This window comes from Artemia franciscana, chromosome 10, assembly GCF_032884065.1.
Source record: "Artemia franciscana chromosome 10, ASM3288406v1, whole genome shotgun sequence".
NCBI lineage: Eukaryota > Metazoa > Arthropoda > Branchiopoda > Anostraca > Artemiidae > Artemia > Artemia franciscana.
This window is the reverse complement of record NC_088872.1, coordinates 48595508-48621040: the sequence shown is the minus strand read 5'-3', so window position 1 is coordinate 48621040 and position 25533 is coordinate 48595508. Positions and strand designations below refer to the sequence as shown.

Below are 25533 nucleotides of genomic sequence, written 5' to 3'. Positions count from 1 at the left end.
GAGGTGGGTTAATTCCCATTCAACTCCTGTCATAACAGAACAAACAGAAGTCCTTCAGACCAAAGCAAAAGCTCAAAATATCATGCAGAACTGTCACTAGCCAATGGGTCTAACAAGATGAGGAGGTTAGTAATGGATTTTACTGACTAAGAGGCCATTTTTACCTGCAAAAACCAAGATTTTGGCAAAATCAAAATTGGCAAGAATTTGACCAGAATTGGCACAATCAGTTCATGCTGCAGTTTAAATAACATTTCGTATCTACTGGAGGAACACATTGAGGGAGGAGCGGCTACTCCTTGAAGCACCTCTGTTGTCAAAATTACCTCTTTCAAAGAAAGCACAAGCAGAAATAATGAACAAGATGTCTAAGGATATATAGCAATATAGATTGCCCTTCCTGTTGAACTGTATTTAGTAAAGCACTTAGTAACTTTTCCAGTGGATAAATTTAATTGCTTTCCAGCATAATACTCGATATTAAAAGAATGATCTAGATAGGTACATATAGGCTGAATCTTTTTTGAGGGGGAGGGGGTGGTCATCAAGAGGATTTACTCTGGGTCTTATTCCATAAAATAGAAAACAAAAGCAATTTCATGCTACCGTTTTCAATTTTCCAGGGGGATAAAATAATTCCTGACCCTTGTACTTAGGTTATTGCTTCCCAGAAAAACACGGCATATTAACAGAAATGATAGAAATAGGTGATTATCCTAGATAACTTCTTCTGGGTTATTCTATTGGTACTACTACTACTAACAATATTAACGACTCATTGAACCAAGCCGCCTGAGGCCAACACAGCTACACATGCTCCTCCTCCAACCTAATCTATCCAAAGCCTCCGTCTTTACACCCTCCCAGGAAGATCCCATTTCCCTTGAAGCTTTCCTTACAACATTCTCCAACCCCAACCGAAAAAGAAGACGAAAAAAAACGTATTTTCATGCCTCTGTTTTAAATTCTCTGGGATGATCAATTAAACCCCAGCCAAATTTTGCTCACATATATTTGTCAGTAAATCATCTGAAATAGCACTGAAAAGATCGTAAAATTGTAATATAACAAAAAAGTACCGTTTAGGAGGAGGATTCACAGTAACTTCTTCATCTCCTTTGTACTGAATTTCTTTTGACTCTTTTGAAGCATTAGGACTTGGAACATTTGTTTCATCATTCTTTTCAATTCTTTTGAGAATCTCTTGAATCTCTAATGGCACTAAATCTGGCTCAGGGTTTACACTCTGGTTGGTTTTCCTTCCACTTTGGATGTTTTCATTTTTGACTGTTTGAAGAGTACTTGCATTTTTTGATCCAGACGCAACAACAAAAGACGATCCAAGATGTACAAGACCAGAAACTTGCTGTCTTTCTTGCTCAGACATTTCCCTTTTTAAATTTTACCTGAAAGTAAGCCTGTTGTATTTGATATATTTAATCTTCAGCTAAAGATAAACGCTAACATTCTTAATACCATATAAAGAAATATTTATTTTTAAAAAAGAAGATATTACATATAAAAATACATATTACAATTTGTAACAGTTTTTGGGCTCCTTTTTTTTAAGGGGGGGTCTTGATCAGTTTTCCCAGTTTTTCTCCTATCCCTAATTAGAAATTATTGTGAGAAACAGGTCACATTCCATAAAAAAAAAAACATATATATGGGCCAAAAAAGCACTAGTTTGAACAATAAATTTGCATGTGTGCATTTTTGAATGCTGAAATTACTTTGAAACCATGGATTTAGGTCATGACTGTAACTTATTTAAAAAAAGATAAAATGTAGACTATATTTTTGTTGTAATCTGCCTATTTAAATTCTACTCAAAACAAAATCAGTTTAAATTTATGAACATTTGAAAACCTCAAAATAAATATATTATTTTAAATTAATAGTAATAGCCTCAACTTGACACTTAGGGTATTTGACACCTGGTGCTCAGCTGATGGCAAAATGAGCATAGACATTGATTTGAACTTGTGGCCTGTCAGATCCTTTGGAGTAGATGAAATTGGCATCATAATCCCCACAAAACATCATAAAGTAACTTTTGTATAGCTAACATGACAGGTGTTATGTTATCAATACAAATGAGGTTTTGACAAGATTTGACCCTTTAATACTTTTGAGTATTTAATAGGAGCCTCTAGTTCCAAGAAATCTTCATCATCTTTGTGGCTGAAAATCCTATTTCAACCTTGTTCCTGTGTTAGTTTTGATGGAATTTTTCCCATGAATAGTTCTGTGTATTAGTGAAAGATAGAAGAGGCTATAGCAAAATTTTTAACTGATACTGCTCCTAAATCGCAGAAAACAGCTTGTAGTTTTATCTGTTTTAGCAATGATAATTCCAAGTCTAGGTGATTGTGAATCATTTTTATACATTCGAAGTTGACTTTTAGTCTTTTGATATTGTATTACTTAAAGTTTTTATAAAAAGATTCCATAACTTTCTCGTTGATTATGGTCTTGGCTTTGCTGGCCACAAAAAGGGCAACCTTAAGGCCCTAATTCCAACAAGAGGTCATCCTGGTTAAAGAGAGAAAATTTACCCTTCCCCTGTTCTGAACTCTCTTCATTCATGGGAATATATCTGAGTGACCCTTGACAAAAGTACCAAAAACTCTGAACTTTTTTTTTTACGAAAGAAAACAGCAAAATAATAAGACGAACAACTAGAATTTATTTTAAAAGATAAATCAGCAAAATACAAGACACCAATGGCTCTAGAAGCCTACGCTTATGTGTTTTTTTTATACCATAATGGGTTCCTTTGGGATAACCTTATTTTACTTGGATTAAGAACACTTCCCGTAGTAGATTTGGTGGGAAAACTGCATAGTCCAGTGAAATACAAATGTTTACAGCTTTACCAAAAGGAGGTATATACCACATGCTAAAATAGCTCCAAATATTCGTTTCATTACGTATTAATTGCAGAAAGCCAACATATCTACTACAATTACTATCATAGTAACATCTTATCATGCAACTTTGCCACTTACTTATTTCCCTTTTGACGGGAACTAGACACGCCTCCACCACGCCCAGCATCGATAATTTCTCCAATAAAAGTTTTCCATGATGCACAATTATGTGCAACAGCTTTGACATGGTACAGCCAGTCACTGTCCCAGAGCCAACCGAAGAGCCAGAAGCCTCAAAGCGGTCCTATGTCGTTTTCATCACTAACCACCAATCTTTCTTCTAGCCTCCTGGCCGACGTTTCCAATTTTCAAGCGGATGTGCTTAAATATCGGATTTTGAGATGCATCGGTCTTCACGGCGTAAACAATGGCCCAGCATGAAGAGACAAAGTCTCTTAACAATTTTGGAGCCTGTGTGCTGTTTTTTACAGCAGTCACGGATCTCCTTGTTTGATACTCGTTCACTGGCGCTACTACAGCCTACTACTATTTAGAGCTTTGACGTCCCATGCTTCACACAGATATAAAAGAGTACTTCTGACAATCACCTTGTAGACTTTAATTTTATGCTTCAACACTTCCATAGTGATTTATTGAGCTAAGGAAAGCTGGCAGAAGCTAGGTCAGTACGATTTTCAATTTCTTAATCAAATGGTCCCTCCAAATCCATAAGGGATCCAAGGTAGATAAATTCTTTAACTTGCTCATTGCTGGTGCTGTCTATGAATATAGAAGAGGACTCTAGGAATTGGCACACATCACCTTGGTCTTCATTGGGTTAATTCTTAATCGATTTCATTCTTGATTCCACTTAATTCTTAAACAACATTAACCACTTGCTCAATTTTCTAACTACTCCAAGTAACTTCGTCTCTTTGTCTTAATTTATTCCTAATTTAAATATAATAGTAATTAATTCTTAATTCTACCATGGTAAATGAAGGTATCCATTTGGTCAATTTTCTAACTAACTTCACCTCTTTATCTTAATTTATTCTTAATTCAGGCATGATAGTAATTAATGCTTAATGCTACCCGTAGTAAATGAAGGTATCCACTTGGTCACTTTTCTAACTAACTTCACCTCTATGTCTTAATTTATACGTCATTTAAATATTATAGGAATTAATTCTAGATACTACCATGGAGATAGAGATAGAGAGAGAGACAGAGAGAGAGAGGAGAGAGAGATGAGAGAGAGGAGGGAGAGGAGGGAGAGATGAGAGAGACTTTTACTTTAAAAACGACTTTTACAGCGCGTGGCACCGAATTAGCGCTTTACGTCAGTTATTACGGGCAGATAAAACTTGTCATTTAAAAAAAGAGAAAAACACAGACACAGAAACACAGTGTCAGACAGACACTTGTCACATTTAAAAAAATGTTCATCAACTAAAAAACTGAGTCAATAAAACAAATTAATGATTAATAAGGTTTACAAATGCAGGAATGAAACTTTTCCTGTATCTCTTGTGGATTAGTGGGAGAGGTTGAAGGGTGGGGACTTTCTGGGACTTGTGTCTTTGAGGTAAGTATCTTAAAGGTTGAAAAGGTGGGGGGAATAAATCTTGGAAAGGGGGGTTTGTCATCGCTTTATTGCCAAACCGGGTACACAGGGGGGTTCTTCCCTCTAATATGGTAGTGAGCTGGAAACGCTTAAGAAGAAAGTGATATGGGAGTTTACCTTGACCATAGATGATTCTTAATGCTCGCTTCTGGACTGACTCTATTGAATAAGATTGCGAAGTAGTAAAGCCAAAATGCCAAACCAGACAAGAATGTTCAAGAAAGGGCAGATGAAACTTGTATAAATTCTTAAAAGGTGGATTGCAAGGAAAAAAAACTTGAAGAAAAATTTAAGCGTAGAAAGTGCCAAATTAGCTTGCTTTCTGATGTTAGCAAAGTGGACCTCCCACTTCAGATTGCTCAAGATAGTGATACAGAAGAGTTTGCACTGCTGGACGGACATCTCCGGAGGGACTGATTGCTTGAACGAAGGTATACTCTTCAAGAAACTTATAGTCATGATATCTGACTTTTTGGCATTCACAGTCATGTCAGCCTGTGTAACGTCACTGGAAATATCTTCCTTGGCTCAGCTCTTCAAATTTTTCCGGCATTTTTCTAGTAAGGACATGTTGTCGACAAATTTCCAGTGGTCAGGGTGTTCAGTAGCAAGTCCATTTATCATAATCAGGAATAGGAGCAGGCCGAGGAGGGTACCCTAGGGAACACCACAATAAACTGGAAGGAGATCTGAATAGACATTTTTATACTTTACACATTGAGTTCTACTGGAAAGGAAAGAAGCTATTATTTTAACAAGGTTTGGGTTAACATGAAATTCTTTTAGAAGTTTTTCAACTAAAACATTGTGGTTAATCAGATTCAAAGCTTTTTGGAGATCAGTGATTGTGCAGAAAATATCTACCAGTGGTAAGGAAAGCTTGTCAGCAAAGGCTTTGACAAGCATGAATAGATTATCTGATGTGCATGTACTTGTCCTATTTAGGTTATTTATCTTCTTCTCAATATCTTTTGGTGATATATGGGGAAGATTTTCATCATGACTATGGGGAATAGACTCAAGAGTCTCTGCAGAAAGTGGATGTAATGCCTGGATAATCTTGGCGAGGTGTTAGTTGAGATCATTAGTAGAGTTATTACTAGGCTCATCAAGCTGGAAATCAATACTACTTGATTTGCTTGCCAGAGAGTTTTTTAACTAGATCATACCACTTCTTGGGGTTATAATTAAAAATATCCTTCATAGTATTTTTATAGTATGTGGAAGCTGCTTTTCGAATTTGTTTTTTTATCATTTTAGGCATATGATTGGCTTCATCTTTTTTACCATTATGAAGTAATAGAACAAATTTTCATTTATCTTGGCTTTTAGAGATTCATTAACGTAGGGTTTACCATTTGAACACTTTTTAGTTTTTTTTTTCGGGAAAAGGTGTTCCATAATTATCAGATAGCTTCCTTTGAAAGGTTTGAACTTGAAAATTGACATCAGGAGTAGCTAGAACCTCAGACCAGCACTCTTCAGAAATCCAGGAACCAAAACTGAGAATAACTTCGTTGGTTAGTGGGCGATGCAGCGTTTCAGTGACTTTGAATATGACATTGATTTGATCCAGTGGTTGCATTCTGAAAATATACTGATAGCTCCTTCCTAAAGGTGGTAAGGCTTCTGGTTGACTTTAGAACTTACGCAAGTTAGTACAGATGACATCTAAAGAGGAGCCTCCTTTGATGGTGGGTATATTTACCACTTACTTTATGTGTAGACCCCTGCATAGGTATTCGAGTTTTAGTTCATTGGCATCACCAAAGAGTAAAATCCCAGCGTTTGGGAATCTTGAGAGAGCAAAATCAGCACTGGCTTGACATTTTTCAACAAACTTTCATCGAATCCCCGCATGCTGACCTGGGGAGAAATAAAAATTACATACTAGGATATTAGACAGTGGACAAGGGAGTACATCGGTTTAATACTTATCAACATGATTTCATCATAATCATCGATGCTGAGAATTGTTATCAGTTTTGGACTAAATTTCTTCCAGCACAGCATAGAAGTCCTCCACCATGCTTACCAAGTAGGTGATTGGTAGGCCTCGCTTCAAAAACATTTTGTAGCCTGAAGCTTTCAGGGAGTTAGGGAGTTGCGTCTGGACTTAAGTTATGGCATCAAGGTGGGAATTAGTGATATTCACCGCAATAGACAGTTCTGTCATTTTCTCGAAGTTGACTCTCAGCATTACAGAGCGAGAAATTTGTAAAATGGAGTCTTGAACCAAACAAAGAAGAAACTGTTAGTTTTTTTTTTTTTTTTGGGGGGGGGGGCTCTAGGGGAGTAATTGGGGGATGTATGAACAGTGAATGGGGGAAACTGTGGTGTCACAAATGAGGGTAAGACTGGAGGAAGTTTTAGAGTGGGGTGGGGAGGGGTCCAAAAGGCTATTTGGATCGTTATTTGGGGAACTAGACAAGGAAAGGTCCCTGCCAAAATCAGATAACATATCCTGTGCATTCGAGGGAAAAGTCAGTGAGAATCAAAAAAAGGCCGGTTCTTCAGTTGGGGGGCTGTGCTGTTTGGAAGGAAGAATGGGTAAACCATGGTAAGTGAAGGTATGGTATCCGCTTTGTCAATTTTCTAACTAACCAACTTCGCCTCTTTGTCTTAATTTATTCCTAATTTAAATATGATAGTAAATGGTTCTTAATGCTACAATGGTAATTGAAGTTATTCACTTGGTCAATTTTCTAACTAATTAACTTCACCTCTTCATCTTTATTTATTCCTAATTTAATTATGATAGTAATTAATCTTTAATGCCACAGCAGTAAATGAAGTTAGGCTATCCAGTGGACAGCCTAACTAGGGTGGTGCTTATTTTTCAAGTTTGAAAATATCACCTTCTTACCTCTTAATTTTGTTCAGGTACATGAAATAATACACCATGCAAAATTTCACCCTTATATTTGAATATTTAGGGGTAGCTCAATGACATTAATGTTTTGAATATCAAAATACAATGGTTTCGCATATTGTTTAAAAACACAATTTATGTTAATCTTCCAATGTAAGCAATAATTATTAGCCTGGTTCAGTCTTACTTATTTAACTGAAGAAATTCAAACTAGTTTAATATTCTTTGCAATAGCATACATGCTTTTTAAATTACAAAAATTAATTAACAGTTTTTACATTTTATTAATCTATATACTGTATTTACAAAGCTCTTATCATCAGAATTCTGGTATGTGTTGAATACTTTTCATTTTATAATATAAGACTAGTTCAACTGTGTTTAAAAAATCAATTGATATCTTTGATATTAAATTACATATTTTCATGTGTCATTGCCATTGACATGCTGTTTACAAATATGATTGTTCTACTATAGATGTCAAATGATGCAATGACGTCACCAATCAGGTCTCAGACACGAGTCTATCTTCTTGGCCACACTGTGACTAAACTAGATGGAAGTAAATTACCATCCATACGTATGGCACTTGGTCTATTTCTACATAACCACCTGGAAAAGGGTGAAACAATTAGACAATCTTTGACTTCAACTATCAAAGAAATAGCTACATTTTGGTATAAAGCCAGGATTCCAACTGGAGATGTGCAGTATTGTCGAACTAAACTAGAGAAGTTATTTGAAGAATGGCACTTACTGAAAAAGAATAAAGGTAGGCAGTCAGTTAAACAACAATCAAGAGAAGCAGAGTTTCTCTGTAAGCCGGACAACCTTTTTGACATCGCTCACGCGAACGCCATGAACATAATGAAAATACCAGAAGATAAACAGTTTTTACTGGCTCAAAGAGAAAAAGGTAGAAAGGGAGCAATGGTTGGTGGGGATGAAAAATTAGCCGAGGAGAAACAAGTTGTAAAAAGGCTAGAAAAGACATTAGCGAGACAACAGACCAGCAAAGAAAGAGAAAAGGGGCAAAATGACAGCAAAATGATGGAGATGATATCGTCATCTAGCAGTGATGAAGAAGATACAGACAATAGTGATGATGATACTGTCAGCTGCAAGACAGGACCAACACAAGAAAAAAGACAGAGAGTTAGAAAAGTAGTTATAACTCCACAACTTGCAGCAACGTTAGACAGAACCAAAATGTCTGACCGTAAAGCAAATTTTGTCATTAGTGAAACTGCCAAAATTTGGAACATAATATCACTGATCTGGCTCTTAATCGTAACTCAATTCGTCGATTGAGAATGAAAAACCGGTCCGTACAGTCAGCCATCTTGAAAGCCGAGTTTCAAGGTAATAGATTATGACACAAAGAAGCATACTTTGGAAGCAGTAAAACTCGTTGAAGAAGAACAGCCTGTGAATGAATATACAAAGAAAATATCTGTGGACTTAAAAACATTCAAAGAAAAGAAATTTGAAACATCTTTTTCAGCGAAGTCCATGTGCCTGTTTAACATGATGGATCTTCTGCATAATTTTCTTGACATAAACCCAGACAATTGGGCGGAACAAGAAGATTACATCCATGCAACAGAAATAGTTTCGTCAATCAGTGTTGTTAGTGATCATACCGAAAAGGGGGTGGCTCATGCTCAGGAACTAATAGGAAACATTACCAAAGACAAAAGTCAGTTGCAGTTTCTACTACAAGTGGTCCAAACGCATCGAAAGGTACGTCCTGACAGCAAAAAGGAAACATTGTCGACAATTGACATCTGACTTCTTCATTCTGCATCTGATAATTGTGCAATATGCAATATACTGTACTTAATTTGTGACTACTAACTATACTGACTAACTTAAACTATATTTTCACAGTATTAATCTACATTTCTACAGTATTACCCTCATTATTACTGTTATTTTATTAGGCCTATAGTATTGATAAAAAGTGTGACAATATTTATATTATTCGCGTCACTATTTCCGATAGTACAACAGATAATTAATTAAATTAGATGTGAAATTAAGGAAAAATAATATCATTATTATGACGCAAATAAAGTTGTAGACAATTACTTCTATAATACTGAATAATTTTTATCTGCATTAATTAAATTGTTTTGAGTATATGGACTTCTACATTAAATATGATCCATTTTACATTATGGTATCTGTATTGTAATCTTTTAGGCCATTGAGCTACCTTTAAATATTATTTAAAAAGGTTCATACTTACCCAGTAGTGTTTTTACATGGAAAGGAAAAATTGTGGGGGGTAAGACCTAGAAAAAAAAAAAAAAAAATTTCACCATATAAGCACCACCCTACTATCCACAGGGCTCAGAATAATTCCTACTCATTAGAAAAAGGACTTAACAACCTGTCAAGCGATTTTTAGGGGTGAACAAAAGGGACCAAAGTGGGAAGGGATTTTGATTGCTATTTATGGTCAAAACATTCCTTTGCTCGTGAATCAGAAGTAGTGGCCAAGTCACCCAAAGAATCATCATATTCGTGAGCTTTGAAAGGAGCTCATTTTCCCTGAAGACAGGTCATGTGTCTTTGTTTTTCCATTTTCTTTTTATTCAAACTTTCAGGAATGTTTATTTAGAACAAAAAAAAAAGAAAATCAACTTCAAGACTAGAAACAAGTAAAAAGATCCAGAAGGCTTCAGCTTGCAACCTAGCTCATTCACTTCTTCAACTTCTTTTGAGAGGTTAGTGAACCTGCTTATCAGGTCTGAATTCCTCTTTACTGTATCCTTTCAGCCTGCTCTTTTTTGTCTGTTTTGTTCTTTTCATCTTCTCGTGTTTTCATGGTACCCTCTAGTAGAAAATTAGCCAAGGTGACATCCCCATTATCCTTTGAAACTACTTCTCTCTATAATTGATCTGTGGTCTCTTTCAAGAGGGAATCAACAATTGTTTGTTTTTGTTTTTCAGAGGCCCCCTTTTCTTGCAATGATCCTCAAGTCAATCTAGCTCTTTTTTTGCTAGAGATGTCAACCCTTTCTTTCGCTTGATCTTGGATGCTTAATTCAGAAGCTTGTTCTTCTGCCTTGCTCGCCACATAGTCTTATTATTTTGACCAAGTCAGCCTAGCCAAAGTCAACAACTCCTTGGGAACAAAAACTTTTGGGTTTGCCTCCATGTGTGTTGAATTTGTCAATCATACACAGCTTCACATTCAGGACTCTTTCTGACATGGAGACTCTATCCGACAGAAGAAGCTTTCCGAGAGCAAAAAAAAACCCTCTAAATAAGCACTGCCATGCAATAAGCGCTACGCAGCTTTTACAAGCTTCAACAAAAGCGTATATTTTTGCCCACCAAAAGGATCCATCATAGAGAAGATTTGATGTCAGTAATGGTTGACGCGTGATGGCGTTGGTTCTACTGCGTTCTTGGCTTCTAGCAATATCCACTCACTTGTAGCATCATCACTCTTACTGGGGTCTCTTGAGGAAGCACAACAATATCTGAAAAGATTTCTACCTCTTTTCCTTTCCATGGGATCCAGGCACCTAAGCGTTTCTAGAAGGCTATTAGAAGAGATGGGGCATTTCTTGATCAAGTGTTTGGCAGCTGCCTTTAAATGCCATCATATACTTCGACAGAACCCTTGTTTTTTGTCCAAGATGTGTTTCTGAGCATCAAATGCAAGCTCAGTCTGCTCACCTACAATAGTGTCCTGCAAATAATTGTCTCAGCTATAGCAAACAGAAAGAAATTTCGTCAGCAGACATGAGAACATCAGATTTCAGAAGTCTTGCCAAAACAGTGAGAAGTAAGTTTTTCAGACCAGCATGAAGAGCATGATTTTGTTCATTCTTTTGAAACGCTGCTGTGAATTTTGTAAAAAGCCCAGACAATGGACAAATAAATTCGAGTTCTGCAAGCATATACTTCCTTTTTAGGTAGCCTGCAATCTAGAGGTGCTTTGTTGACGTTAATGATTCTTCAAACGTTTCTTTGATGGCATGTAATGCAAAAAAAAAAGCTTCAAGAGTGCTGGCCACTGATTAATTGCTCAGCAAACAGCAGGAACCAGTGTCAGCCACCTTGTTGAGATGTGGTGAATAAAACTACTGTATGAGACTCCATTTACTGCCATTCTCGGAAATCCTCGCATCTTTTAGGCCAAACCATTCATCATTATAATTTAGTGTTATTGTGTCCTAAAAATCATGTCCAAATATTTGATGAAGAAAATTGGCTACAAAGGGTACCATTAAATAACGACAAAGACCACACTGCCTTTCCATCACAAACACCAAAAACAAGAAGAAAAATAGGGAATTTTTTAAGACAGTGGGAAATATTCATTCTAATTTGTTTCCCACTGTCTTAAAAAATTCCCTAAGGGTACCACTAGACTTTTCTTCAATACTATTTCCAAGTATCACGGTTGCTTTTCCAGCAAAGAATCCCCCCCCCTTGATGGTCCCAGAAATAGCCCAAGGAATAGTCTATACAAAAAAAAATTAAAAGAAAACACTAACAGAATAAAATCCTACTTTAAGCTGTAATATGCAGCACATTTCTGTTGATCAGTATCATGTTTTTGTCCATTGCTATCCAGGTGCTAATGCAGAATTACTCCTCCTCAAAAGGACACACTATTAAAATCTGAAAACTACTTTAAAAACTCTAAATATTTAAACCATTTCAAAAAGTGCTTTGTTTTACTATAGCCCCCTCCCTCTTAAGATAATTTTGTAAACTCATTGGCCTACCATCACAAAGGATAAAACAGAAGAGAACAAAAGCAAAAATGTGGTTTTATAAGACCAATAAAAATACTGGATGAAACAAAATAGAGCCAATAAAAATACTGGATGAAACAAAACAAATATTTTGGGAGAACAACTGCTTCTGTTCTTTGCAATTTTAGAGAAAGTCTTTAAGAATCGAGTTTACGTTTTCTGAGTGAAGATGAAAACAATATAGGCAGGATAACAATAAAAAGACAAAAAGAAATGCCCAAATTGGAAGAGATAACAAATTTAGCAATATAAAAAGACTATAGCAGATAAAATCAAAATTAAAAAGAATAAAAACCAAAGCGCCCAACTAAAAAAATAGCTACTCACCCAAAATCCGATACACGATAAATAATGCTCTCGTTAAGAAGCTAGACAATCAACATTCTTTATTTTTATTTCTTAGATTTTGGGCAAGCGGATAGCTTTGGTATTTTTGATTTTGTTGTTTTTAATTTGTTTAGTTTTGATTTTATCTGCTATTGTTTTTTTTCTGTGTTGTTAAGTTTTTTTAATACTTCCAATTTGGGGTTTGTTTCATTTTCATTGCAATGTTACTATAATAATGCTAGAGAGGGGAAGTAGTTGTCCCCTTAAAATATCCATTTTTTTCATCCACTTTATTTGTTGGCCTTATAAAACCTCATTCTTGCTTTTCTTCACTAGGCATCCCCCCCTAATGAGCAAATAAATAACCCAAATTATTATTCCCTATTCGTTTTCCCATATGTAATTCTTTACTTCAAGTAGATTTAACAGCAAAGAAGCAACATCAACAAAATCAAGAAATGGAAAAATGGGTAGCCTAAATACGTCCTTTTTCACACAATTTAGCTAGGATGAAAGTAAGAATACATTACTTGGTGCCTTTTTTATAGTCTTTTCAAATTTAACAGTTGCTTTCTGGGTAAATTACATTTTGAGCCCTGAAAGGGGCTAAAAGGAATCAAGACAGCCTATAGTAACCAAAAGTTTTAAAATGTATTTCCAAGGAAACTATCTGATGACAAAATATTGCCATTTGAGGCTGATTCAGAAATGTTAATTATTATTTTCTTTGGTTTTAGCAGTATAATTTATTATTCTTGTTTACTGTCCTTTTTGTTCATTGCAAAGTCAGTTTATTATTTGTCATCAAAATTGTTGTTGTTTTTTGTGAAATGTGAAGGGCCAATGGGGCTATAATATTTTTGACTTTTGCATCCAGAATCACAAGTGTTGTCTCTATTTTTGTTAAACTGTTGTTGTTATTTGATACTGGCAATCAGATTGTTATATTTATGGTTTGGTTGCTGTTTTTTTTTATTATTGTACCATAGACAGCACAATAGTGCTGTCTAAATAAAGAGCAATGTCTTATTTTTTTCCTGTTTTTTTAGACCAAGGCCCTTTGTGTAAAAGGTGTTGTCATATAAACTTTAAAAATGGGAGTATGTGATAGGAAATTGAAAGGGTGAAAGTCAAAAGTGAATGGAGGGCAAATAGCCCTGTCATTTCCCCAAACGCGTCCAATCAAAATTTTGAGATAGCCATTTTGTTCAGCATAGTTGAAAGCAGTGCTGTCACTTACGTGAAGTACTTTTACTTGAAGTACTAATTAAGTAAAATTTTCCGTTACTTGTACTTGTACTTAAGTAAAAACTCTAGGGTGTACTTATTACTTGATACTTAAGTAAGATTACGAAATACTTATTACTTAAGATACTTTTAATGTACTTGTTTTTCAAATACTTTACTTTTGACACAAAAATTGTGTGTGTGTGTGTATTTGGCAATGTACAGGAAAACATCACCTTTAGATTTAGAGCAAACTCAGATATAGCTTTTGTGTGTCTGTGCTTTGGCAATGTACAAGAAAACATCACCCTTTAGATTTAGAGTAAACTCAGATATAGCCCCATGCCCTATTTTTGGAAATGAAATAAGATATTTGTTTTTGATGAAAAAAAATTATAGTATGATTAACACTTGGTTCAATTTTTGTTTAGAAGTTATATAAAATAAAAAAAATTGAAATTATTTCACAGTTCACTGGTCGACAGTGAGCTAAAATCCCTTGTTTTGTGCTAAATGTTGCATACTGTAGTCATTTGGGCTTATATTTCTGACATTGGTGTTTAAGTTTTGTCATCTCGTAAACTGAGCCAGATTTCTACCATTTCATCATCTTCAGGACCATATTATTGGTAAAACTACTGAAGCTATGAATCTTTGCCCATCTAAATGTTGTCTGCAATAAACAAGTCTAGGCAATTCTAGCTGGATCCAATGCAGCGGTATTTTGTCAAATTCGTTCCAGGAAATTCAGGTATTCAGACTTCAGATTTGTCACTCCATTCATAAGTTATAGGCCCTACTAAATTAAAGGAAAACTCAACTTTCTTAAGACTTGAAACCCTCTCCCCCTCGCGCTATTTGAGATAGGGTTTGTGATACCAGAACTTGATATGAGCTTTGATCTTAGGCATATTTGGTCTAGTTTTCATTTGGATCCATTACTCCATTTGCAAGTTATACCAAATTAAACTGAAAACTTGAATTTTTCAGGAATTAAAACCCACTCCCCCTTGTTAAATTTGAGCTAGGGTCTTTATCTCAAAACTTGATATGTGTCATGGTCTTAGGTCTCTTTGGTTCAATTTTTATTCAGATCCATCACTCCAGTCGCAAGTTACTCTGAATTAAACGAAAAACTGTTTTAACAAGTAAAGCCCTCCCCCCCTGTTTTATTTGAGCTAGGGTCTTCATCTTTCAACTTGATGTGTCTCATGATCCTTGGCACCAAATCTGGCCATCAAAATTTTCATCCAAATCCAACCAGCGTTTCTCCCCCTATACGTGATTACACAGACGGACGGACGGACAGACAGACGGACGGATGGATTTTGCAACGTCTTAGGTAGCCATGTTGGCTAATTGGATCCAAAAAAAAAGAAAACAATGGCATATCATCATCCAGGTATCATTACCTATTTGGATAGTGGAAAATATCCATCGAGATAGGTTTTGGAGATCTGTCTGTCTGTCCACCCGTCTGTACGATCGAGTATAGCGGAAGAACCGCCAGTCAGATTTCTATTTAAATTGAACTATTTGGATTTAAAATTGAGCTTAATTAGGGTGATGGGGCTTTAAGTGTTAAAAAAAATCAATTTTTTTATTTAATTCACTATAACTTGCATATGGAGATGAATTTCGATGAAAATTGAATAAAGATGCCTAAGAGTATGGTATGCATTGAGTTCTGGGATGGAGGCCCAAGCTTAATTAAAAGTTGAGTTTTTCATTTAATTCAGTGTAGCTTGCGAGAGATTAATGGATCTCAGTGAAGCTTTTGGTTTAATTTAGTATAACTTGCAAATGGAGCAACGGATCCAAATGAAAGCTAGACCAAAGATGACTAGGATCAGGACTCATATCGAACTCTGATATCACAAGCCCTATCCAAAATAGGGCAAGGGGGAGGGGGTTTCAAGTTTTAAGAAAGTCGAGTTTTCCTTCAGTTTAGTAGGGCCTATAACTACTTCCACCCATGGCTTGCCCAAAGCCTGGAAATACCCTTTTCCAAACTGAAGCCAACAATCAACCAAATATTCCATTCCCAGAGAAAAATTACTTTGTATGGCACTTGGTATTTACCGAGTGACATACAGTGATCGCGAATTCTGTAGGTCTGTTGGTCTGTCAGTCCCATTCTTGCTAGTTTAGGCACTTCCAAATAAGCTAGGACGATGAAATTTAGCAGGCGTATCAGGGACCAGACCAGATTAGATTTGAAATAGTTGTTTCCCTGATTCGAACATCTGGGGGGGGAGTGGGAGGACGGTTAATTTGGAAAAATTAGATCGGATCTTAATTGAATTTGATATTTGGGAGGATATCATGTCTCAGAGCTCGTACTTTAAATTCCGACCGGATCAGGTGAGATTGGAGGGGGAAACCTAAAATCTTGGAAAATGCTTAGAGTGGAGGGATCGGGATGAAACTTAGTGGGAAAAATAAGCACAGGTCCTAGATACATGATTGACATAAACAGAACGAATTTACTCTTTTTGGGGAGTTAGGGGGAGGGTTAATTCTGAAAAATTAGAAAAAATGAGGTATTTCTAACTTACAAAGGAATGATCGGATCTTGAATTAAAAGAGATCTCATGTTTTAAATCCTGACCGGATCCAGTGTCATTGGGTGATTTGGCAGGGACTGGAAATCTTGGAAAACGCTTAGAGTGGAGTGATCAGGATGAAACTTGGTGGGAAGAATAAGCACAAGTCCTAGATACTGATTGACATAACCGAAATGGATTCGCCCTCTGTGGGGGAGTTGGAGGGGGTGTTAATTCGGAAAAATTACAGAAATTGAGGTGTTTTTAACTTAAGAGCGGATGACCGTTCGTGAGGTATTTTGAATTTGATATTAAGAAGGAACTCATGTCTCAGATCCCTTGTTTTAAACCCCAACTAGTTCTGGTGACATTGAGTGAGAGGGGGAAACCGGAAATCTTGGAAAACGTTTAGAGTGGAGAGATCGAGATGAAACTTGGCGGGTAGAATAAGCAAATGTCGTAGATACGTGATTGACGAAACTGGACTGGATCCACTCTCTTTGGGGTAGTTAGGGGGGGGGTTCCAGTGTTTCGGGGAATCCAGTACTTCTGGACGTGCTAGGACAATGAAAATTGGTAGGCGTGTCAGGGACCCGCACAAATCGACCTGATAAAGTTGATTTCCCCCATACAACCATCTGGGGGGGGGCTGAAGGGAGAGGAAAAATTAGAAAAATGAGGTATTTTTAAATTGTGAGTGGGTGATCGGATCTTAATGAATGTTGATATTTAAAAGGACTTTGTGTCTCAGAGCTCTTATTTTGAATGGCGACCAACATTAAGCCTCTGATTTTCTTTTAAATTAATCTATTGATTCTTATAATTTTGCTAGAGCTCATGCCATATGAGCTCTTGGCTCTTACGACCTCGTCACAAGTGCCATATGAGCTCTTAGCTCTTGTTTTATTCCTTTTTTCACAGAAGATTTTCGACTTAGTCTCATGGTTTTTGCCACTTCATGGTGTGAAAACTACTGCTAGAAATAGATAGGTTGCGACTTCTGCCGTATTGTCTTCTAGTATATTTAAATGTGTGCTTGCATGGTGCCTGTGTCCCCTTAAAAGTTTTGTTTCTTACGGTAATATTGGTTTGTCTTCTGTTGCATATGCAGACGACCTTCTTCTTGTTGCCCGGACTCGCCGTGGATTGCTTTCCAATTTTACTATATTAACCAATGAGCTATCTAAGATTGGACTGTCAGTTAATGCGTCTAATTGCGAGTTTATTTATTTTAGTAGCCCTTATGCGGTTACTCCAATTGTCGCTGGGACTGCAATTCTGCCATGTTCTTCTTTAGTTAGTTGGCTTGGTCTGTGTTTCGGTCCAACACTTTCCACTACCTTTTCATCCCTAGTGAATCAAGCCATGACAAACCTACGCGTCGCTTACGGAAAAATATCCCCAAACAAAAGCCGTTACAACCGCAATGGTTTGTGCATGATTTATAACGCTTATTGCGCCCCTGTGCTTTTGTTTTTATCAGGCATGGCTCATCTCTTTCGTAAGAAAAATCCCCATACTCTACGTGCGGCTTGTTTCAGATATTGCAAAATCCTCCTCCGGCTTCCTAGATGGCACCAAAACAGAAAAATAATTACTCGATTTGGTTTACCAGATATGCCTTCTTGGATTCGGTCTTCCAGTGATGATTTATGTAAAAAGACTATCTACTTTATTCATGTTTACAACCCTCTGCAGCCTTTTTTCCATATTGATACTGGTTAATTAGTCCATGTTGTCTATTGTTGGTTTGAATTTTTTTCTTGCTGTTTATCGTTTTTGTTTTTGTTTATTTATAATACTCTGTACTTTGTGTTTTTTTTATAACTTTTACGGATAATAAAGTTCATTCATTAATTCAAACATTCATTCTGCAGTTTGACCAGCCCTATGGAATGTGTCTGAATCAGCGGACTTGCTGCAGGCCCGTGATTTTATAATATATGTTTGTAGGGAGTTTTACCGACCATCTGAACTGACTACACACCATGCGGCTTGCTTGAGTGAAAACCAGCCAAACGATATAGATGCCATACATTTTCATAGCGTGTCTGAAATTTTACTTGAAAACATGAGGAAGTTTCCTTGTAAAGGTGCCGAGGGCGAGACATGCCATCAATTGATTTTTGATTATTGAGCTTTAATTTTTTATTCAAATAGTCTACAACTGACTCACTTGGCTCCTTACTTTTAAATTTGAGTTTTTTTGTTGCTAAGGTTTTTACTTATTGAATCAGAGAAAGAACTACTTTATTACCTTTTATCTATTTTAAAGCCAATCCAAAGTTTATTTTTCTATTTTCAATATTTTTTCCACCGTTCCGACATGTTTCGGAATAACCCTGTATTTTTTCAACCGTGCCAGATTTGACTGAACACTAATCGCCAGAAGTTCAACTTTATGTGCACTGTATTAATCCTGTCATGTGATCTGTCTGATCCAATCAGAAGTTATTTGACTGAGCTTCATTGTTTTGATAGTCTTTTTCTTTCAAGCCATTGTGTTGAAAATTGGTTCAGATTATTTTTTGGACTTCGTTGGGTGTCTACTAGCCAAACAAGGGAAAAAATATTTTCAATATATTTTTTATCATTCCCTCATGTTTCAGAATAACCATGTATTTTTTTCAAACGTGTCAGATTTGACTGAACACTAATCATCAGAAGTTCAACTCTACGTGCAATGTGTTAATCCTGTCTTGTGATCTGTCTGATCCAATCAGGAGTTTTTTGACTGCACTTAATTGTTTTGAAAGTCTTTTGCTTTCAAGCCGTTGTGTTGAAAATTGGTTCAGATTATTTTTTGGACTTCGTTGGGTCTGTACCAGCCAAACAATGGAAAACAATACTTTCAATATGTTTTCCATCATTCCCACATGTTTCAGAATAAACCTGTATTTTTTCAGACGTGCCAGATTTGATTGAACACTAATTGCTAGATGTTTAACTCTACGTCCACTATGTTAATCCTGTCATATGATCTGTCTGATCCAATCAGGAGTTTTTTTTTACTGCACTTAATTGTTTTGATAGTCTTTTCCTTTCAAGTCGTTGTGTTGAACATTGGTTAGGATTATTTTCTTGGACTTCATTGGGTGTGTACCAGCCAAACAAGGGAAATGGTTAAAAACGATAAAATGGAAATTCTGGTTCTTGATTACGATTTCCAAGAGAGGAATGACAGGGGACATTTTATAGGCAAGGGAAGGGGCTAAGAAGCCTTTAGAATGGCTTTAAAAAAAGGAAGCATGTGCTTTAAATCAGATATATATATATATATATATATATATATATATATATATATATATATATATATATATATATATATATATATATATATATATATATATATATATATATATATATATATATATATATATATATATATATATATATATATATATATATATATATATATATATATATAAATATATATATATTTATATATATATATATATATATATATATATATATATATATATATATATATATATATATATATATATATATATATATACATATATATACATATATATATATATTATATATATATATATATATATATATATATATATATATATATATATATATATATATATATATATATATATATATATATATATATATATATTTATATATATATATATATATATATATATATATATATATATATATATATATATATATATATATATATATATATATATATATATATATATATATATATATATATATATATATATATATATATATATATATATATATATATATATATATATATATATATATATATATGTATATATATATATATATATATATATATATATATATATATATATATATATATATATATATATATATATATATATATATATATAGAATAAATACTTGAAGTAGTACTTGAAGTATTTCTTAAGTACAATTTTGGCAAGTACTTGATATTTGATATTTAAGTAAGAATTTGGAAAGTACTTATTGCTTGATATTTAAGTAAAAAAACAATGAGTACTTAATCCTTGATACTTAAGTAAAAATTTGGAGTACTTGTTGCAGCACTGGTTGAAAGGCCTGGAAATAATGTCTCTGAGGATGACAACCCCCCACAGCCCTCAGGGCAAGGGTTGTAAGTTTTGTCCTGGGGGCACATAAGGTTTTTATAGAAAGGGTGATAGTATAAACTTTAGATGGGGCTCATTGGATTGGTAATCAGAAATTCTACTGCCCTTTTTAAGAGTCAAAGATATCAGAGAGTAGCTACACACACCCCAATACATTGTATTTTTCCAAAATACATCTGTTGCATTTCAAATTTTGAGATGTCTGTTTGTTTAAAAAAATAGTCCAAAGGTCACAGGCAGCACAACAGTGCTGGGCAACTAGGCCCCCCCCCCACCCATCATTTCCCTAAACACATTCAATCAAAATTTTGAGATAGCCATTTTGTTCAACATAGTTAAAAGGTCTGGAAATCATGTCTTTGAGGATGACACCCCTCCCCCCACAGCCTTCAGGGCATGGATTGCAACTTATGTCCTAGGGCATATAAGGTTTTTTATAGTAATGGCAGTTGTATAAACTTTAGGAGCTCATTTGATTGGTAATCAAAGTTCTAGTACCCTTTTTAAGAGTCAAAGTGATCAGAGGGCAGCTACCCCCCCCCCTTAAATGTCATATTTTCCCAAAATGAAAAACTCAGAGTCTGGGGGGGGGCAACAGTTGTTAGTTATGCCCTGGTGGCATATAAACTTTTTATGGAAAGAGTGGTTGTGTGAACTTTAGAGGAGGCTCATTTGGTTGAAAATGTATAGCTCTAATTCCTGTTTAAGAGTCAAAAGTGATGGAGGGCAACTTGCCCTCCTCCACACTCCATGACATCCTCTTTTCCCCAAACACATCCAATCAAAATTGTGACAGCCATTTTTTTACAATAGTCCAAAGAGCCTTTAACAATGAGTTCATGGTGGACACAACCCCCCAGAGCTCAGGGGCAAGGGTTACAAGTTATACCTCAGGGCATACAACATTTTTATTGAATGGTTGGTCATAAGAACTTTAGATCAGATAAGCTTATGTAATTGAAATTCAGAAGCTCTAGTACCCTTTTTAAGAGTCAAAAGTGAATGAAGGGCAACCATTCCCCTCCACACTGAGTCTTTAATGCCCTAAAACACATCTGATCAAAATTTAAGAGAGTTATTTTGTTCAGCATTGTTGAAAGATCTAATAATTATGTCTTTGGACATGTGAACCTCCCCATGGTAATTTGTCCATTGTTTAAGTATAATAATAATAATAATAATAATTTATTCCAGAAAAAGCCCATGGACCATAGGAAATTTACATAACAAAAAACAAACAACAAATTAACTAAATTAAATTAATACTATTTAAAGAAACGCTCCTGATGTGCCACTGCAATCCTTACAAATCTTGCTATCCTTTTAAACTCAGGAAATTTGTATAATACATGTCATTGAGGAATGTGGGCATTTTTGACTTTACTTTCCAAAAAGATGAAGGAAGTTCAGATCAGCTTTTCAGAGAATGTTGAATAGAGTGTTGAACTAAATCAAAACATTTTAACAAATATGGATTCTCAAAAGAGCATAACTCAGGAATGACTGGATATGTAGTAAAACCACACTAGCCTACTCCATTACAATATTGAGGGGAATTTGAACTAATTCAAAAGATGATATGTGCAACATTAAGCATAATAGAAATTTGAACTAATTCAAAAGACGCTATGTGCAACATTAAACATAATTTATACTTCACTGAAAACAAAATACATTTTAAGTGTTTTTGCTTAATTTACTTTAATACTAAAAAAATTACCAAACTTTAAGCAATAAACATCAGTATATGTATATTAAAGATGCAATCCATAGTCATTTGTTTTTGTTGTTTAATAAAGTGCAAATTATGATCTGATCTTGAGAAGGCATGGAGGTTGTCAGCTCTGCCCATGTTAATTTTTGCTCTTTGAGTTTGACTTGATTATTTACTGTAGTTTCTGTTTGTTTACTTTTCATTTATTTATTGATGCTGATTTGCAGTAGTTTTATGCTTGGAAGGTTATCTGAATTTATTTCTACTCATTTTTAGCTTAATGGAGCTCTTTACTTTTCTTTGAAAAACATGTTCTGTGGAAAAAGCTTTTTAAAGTATTTGTTATGAGACAAGCCAATGGCTTACTCTGCCCTTTGTTTAAAGTAAATTGTTGTTTTAAAAACAAATTTGCAGGAATAAAAAAAAAAAGCCTGAAACCCTCTGAAAATGACACCACAGCAAAATATTGTGGTCCTTTTCAAGGGGTTCCCGGTTCTTTTAAAAATTACATCAAACTTGTTTTCAAAACAACATTTTACTATTAAGACTGATGAAAATAATAATTGCCATTGCTGAATCAGCTACAAATGGCAATTTGTTTCTAATTTGACAGTATAATAGCCAAAAGTTTTTAAATTTTTGTCTATTATGGATTGTTTTGAGCCCCTATAAGAGCAAAAGATATGATTTCCCCAGAGGCCAAAAAAGGCATCAATTGATATAGCCTAGCCTATTCATTTTCATCCTATCTAAATTAGCCTACCCTATTTGAAAATGTAAACATTTACCAAAAATTAAAGGAGAATACATAATTTGAGCTATATAGCCTATTTGCCCATTGTGGGAGGAGAGGGTGCTGGTTGGTAAAGTAAACTGAAGTGCTTTTAGGAACAATATAGGGAAGTATTTTATAATTTTTTAAAGTTATTTTGAGAGACTGATAGTCTAATTTTTACTTCTTATGAGGAGTAATTCTGAACTAGAAGTACCATCATATAAAATAATATTTTCACTCATAATTCTATTGTTCCCAATCCACCAAATTAGGCTAGCCTAGGCTAGATTTCATTCAATTGAACACAGAAACCTGTTTTAACAAGGAAGAATGACATAGCAAAATTCAACATTTAGAGAAATATATTATAGGTTCTATATATGTGGCCTTCATTAAGGGAGGGGGGGGCTCACCAGAGAAGTGGTAGTGATGCTGGGAAATAGCATATCAAGAAATTTAAAGGTAAGCTTCGTACTACTACTTTCGTCGTAGCCTTTTTCCTTCGGAAGAGGCAAGTTACTAAATATTTGCTACAAAAAAAAATAACATCAATGGAAGAAATACTCATTATATGTTGATTCAATGCAACTCCTGCAGTCGGACAGCATGTATAATTTTTAAATATTTCGGTAAAGCTGCAATGTTGCCAACGAAAAAAGTTGTCTCACCGATTTAAAATATTATAGAACTAATAATTTGAGCGGAATACATATCATTTGCAATAAAATTCATTATATAGCCTTTTAAGAAATATTGCTGCAAACTTTTTAGGAATACATTTTTCAACGGATATTTAGCTATAGAATGAATAGTGAAAAACATAGCAACTTTTGCCGTTGGCCCCACCAAATTTTAAGGATGGCACTGGTGGAACAGTGTAATAGAAAAAAATGAATGAAGATATTTGTTAAAAAAAAACTGTTTTACTAACAGACAACCCCCAGTTATAAAAAAAACTCTATTTCTCATAGATAGTGCAATAGCGCTGCCTTAGTAAAGAGCGTTGTGGGTACAAAGCATTATTTATTTATATTTAGTTTGTTTTTTCACCAGGGCACTTCATATAGAGGGACTTGTTGAAAAAAACTTCGAAAGGGGCCCATTCGATTGATAACTGAAGGTTCTAGTGCTCTTTTCAATAGTTGAAACTGATTAGAGGGCGACCGCTTTTCCCCACGTCCAAAATTTACCAAAACACATCCAATCAAAATTTTGAGAAAGCCACTTTTTCTGCGTATTTGAAAGGTACAGTAATTATGTATTTGAGGATGACAACCGCCCTCATGGCAAGGTTTGTAACTTATGCCCTGGGGTCATACAAGGTTTTTCTGGAAAGGGTGTCATATAAAATTCTTAGGGGGCTCACTGGATTAGAAATCAGAAATTCTCGTGCCCTTTTTAAGAGTCTAAGTATTCGGAGGGCAACTAACCCCTCCCCCCCTCACGTCCCATTTTCCCCAAATGTATCTGAAAGAAATTCTGAGATAGTCGTTTATTCATAAATAATCCAAAGATCATATAGCGAGGACTTTGGAATTGACGCAGCCTTGCAGAGTCTGCAAGCAAGAATTGGAGGTTATACTCCGTGAACATATAAAGTTATAATGGAAGGAGTGGTCGTACGAACTTTAAAGGAGTCTCATTTGATTGCAAGCGTAAAGTACTATTTCCCTTAAAGAGTCAAAAGTGATAGAGGGCAACCCCCCTCTGCCTGACATCTTTTTTTTCCCAAAGGCATCCAATCGAAAAAGCGAGACAGGCATTTTTTCACAATACTCCAAAAAGCATATGACAATGACTACAGGATTGATACAGCCCCCAGAGCACAGGGTTAAGGGTTGTAAGCTTAAATAGCATTCCAAGCGCAGAGATAATCTACCAGAAATTACGACTAATAAATAAATAAAACCCAAAACGAACAGAAATTATAATAAATAACCGATTCAAATTCAAAATAAGCAAAAACTAAAATGTATAGGGCTGATATCCCCTTTTTCTTTTCAAGACCAGTCTATGAATTGCAATTTACTGAATAAAAAACAAATGACCCTCAGTGTCAGTTTAATATACATGTACTGATATTTAATTTTTACACTTTTAATAATTTTTATTTGTGAAAATCTAAAAACGCAAAAACATTTAAAATGTATATGGTTTTCAATAAAGTGCAAATTATATTCTGGTCTTAAGGTGGCATGAAGGTTATTAGTCCTATCCATTTTAATTTTTCATTGTTTTGAGTTAGAATCGGATATCTATTGTAATTTCAGCTTGTTTGGCGTTTCATTTGTTAATGGATGGTGATTTGTAGTAGTAAGCTTGGGAAATTATCTGAATTTATCTCTGCTCATTTTGGTCTAATGGAGCTCTTTACCTTTCTTTGAAAATCTTTGCGTGGGAAAAGTTTTTGCAATTAATTTCTGTTTGTTTTTATTGATATAATCTTTTTCCAGGAAATTATAATATTTTATATCTTTTCAATTTTTTTTGTAAGAATCGGTCGTTTGGCTTGCTATTGGCATGTTAGAGAAACTTTTTCAATAACTTTTGATCCTGACAAAATAGTATTGTCTAATTTATTTCTATAGCTCGTCAATTTGACCTGAAAAATAAAACTTAATTTCATCTTCGTTTTGATAACCCAAAAAATCTGTCTATACAAAAATTCTGACC

At 34.9% G+C, this 25533-nt stretch overlaps 1 protein-coding gene across 4 annotated transcripts in view; it reads right to left on the bottom strand.

The window, feature by feature from the left end:
- The window catches only part of LOC136032299 (pre-mRNA-processing factor 39-like), a 180412-nt gene extending 156912 nt beyond the window's left edge, over nt 1–23500 (bottom strand). For all 4 annotated transcript variants that reach the window (XM_065712581.1, XM_065712583.1, XM_065712582.1 and 1 more), the window contains exons 1-2: nt 23425–23500; nt 1080–1406 (exon numbers count right to left, since the gene is read on the bottom strand). In XM_065712581.1, the coding sequence (XP_065568653.1) occupies nt 1080–1387 (308 nt within the window). In that variant the 5' untranslated portion in view covers nt 1388–1406; nt 23425–23500. The remainder of the gene's footprint in view (nt 1–1079; nt 1407–23424) is intronic.
- Nucleotides 23501–25533: the final 2033 nt, after the last annotated feature.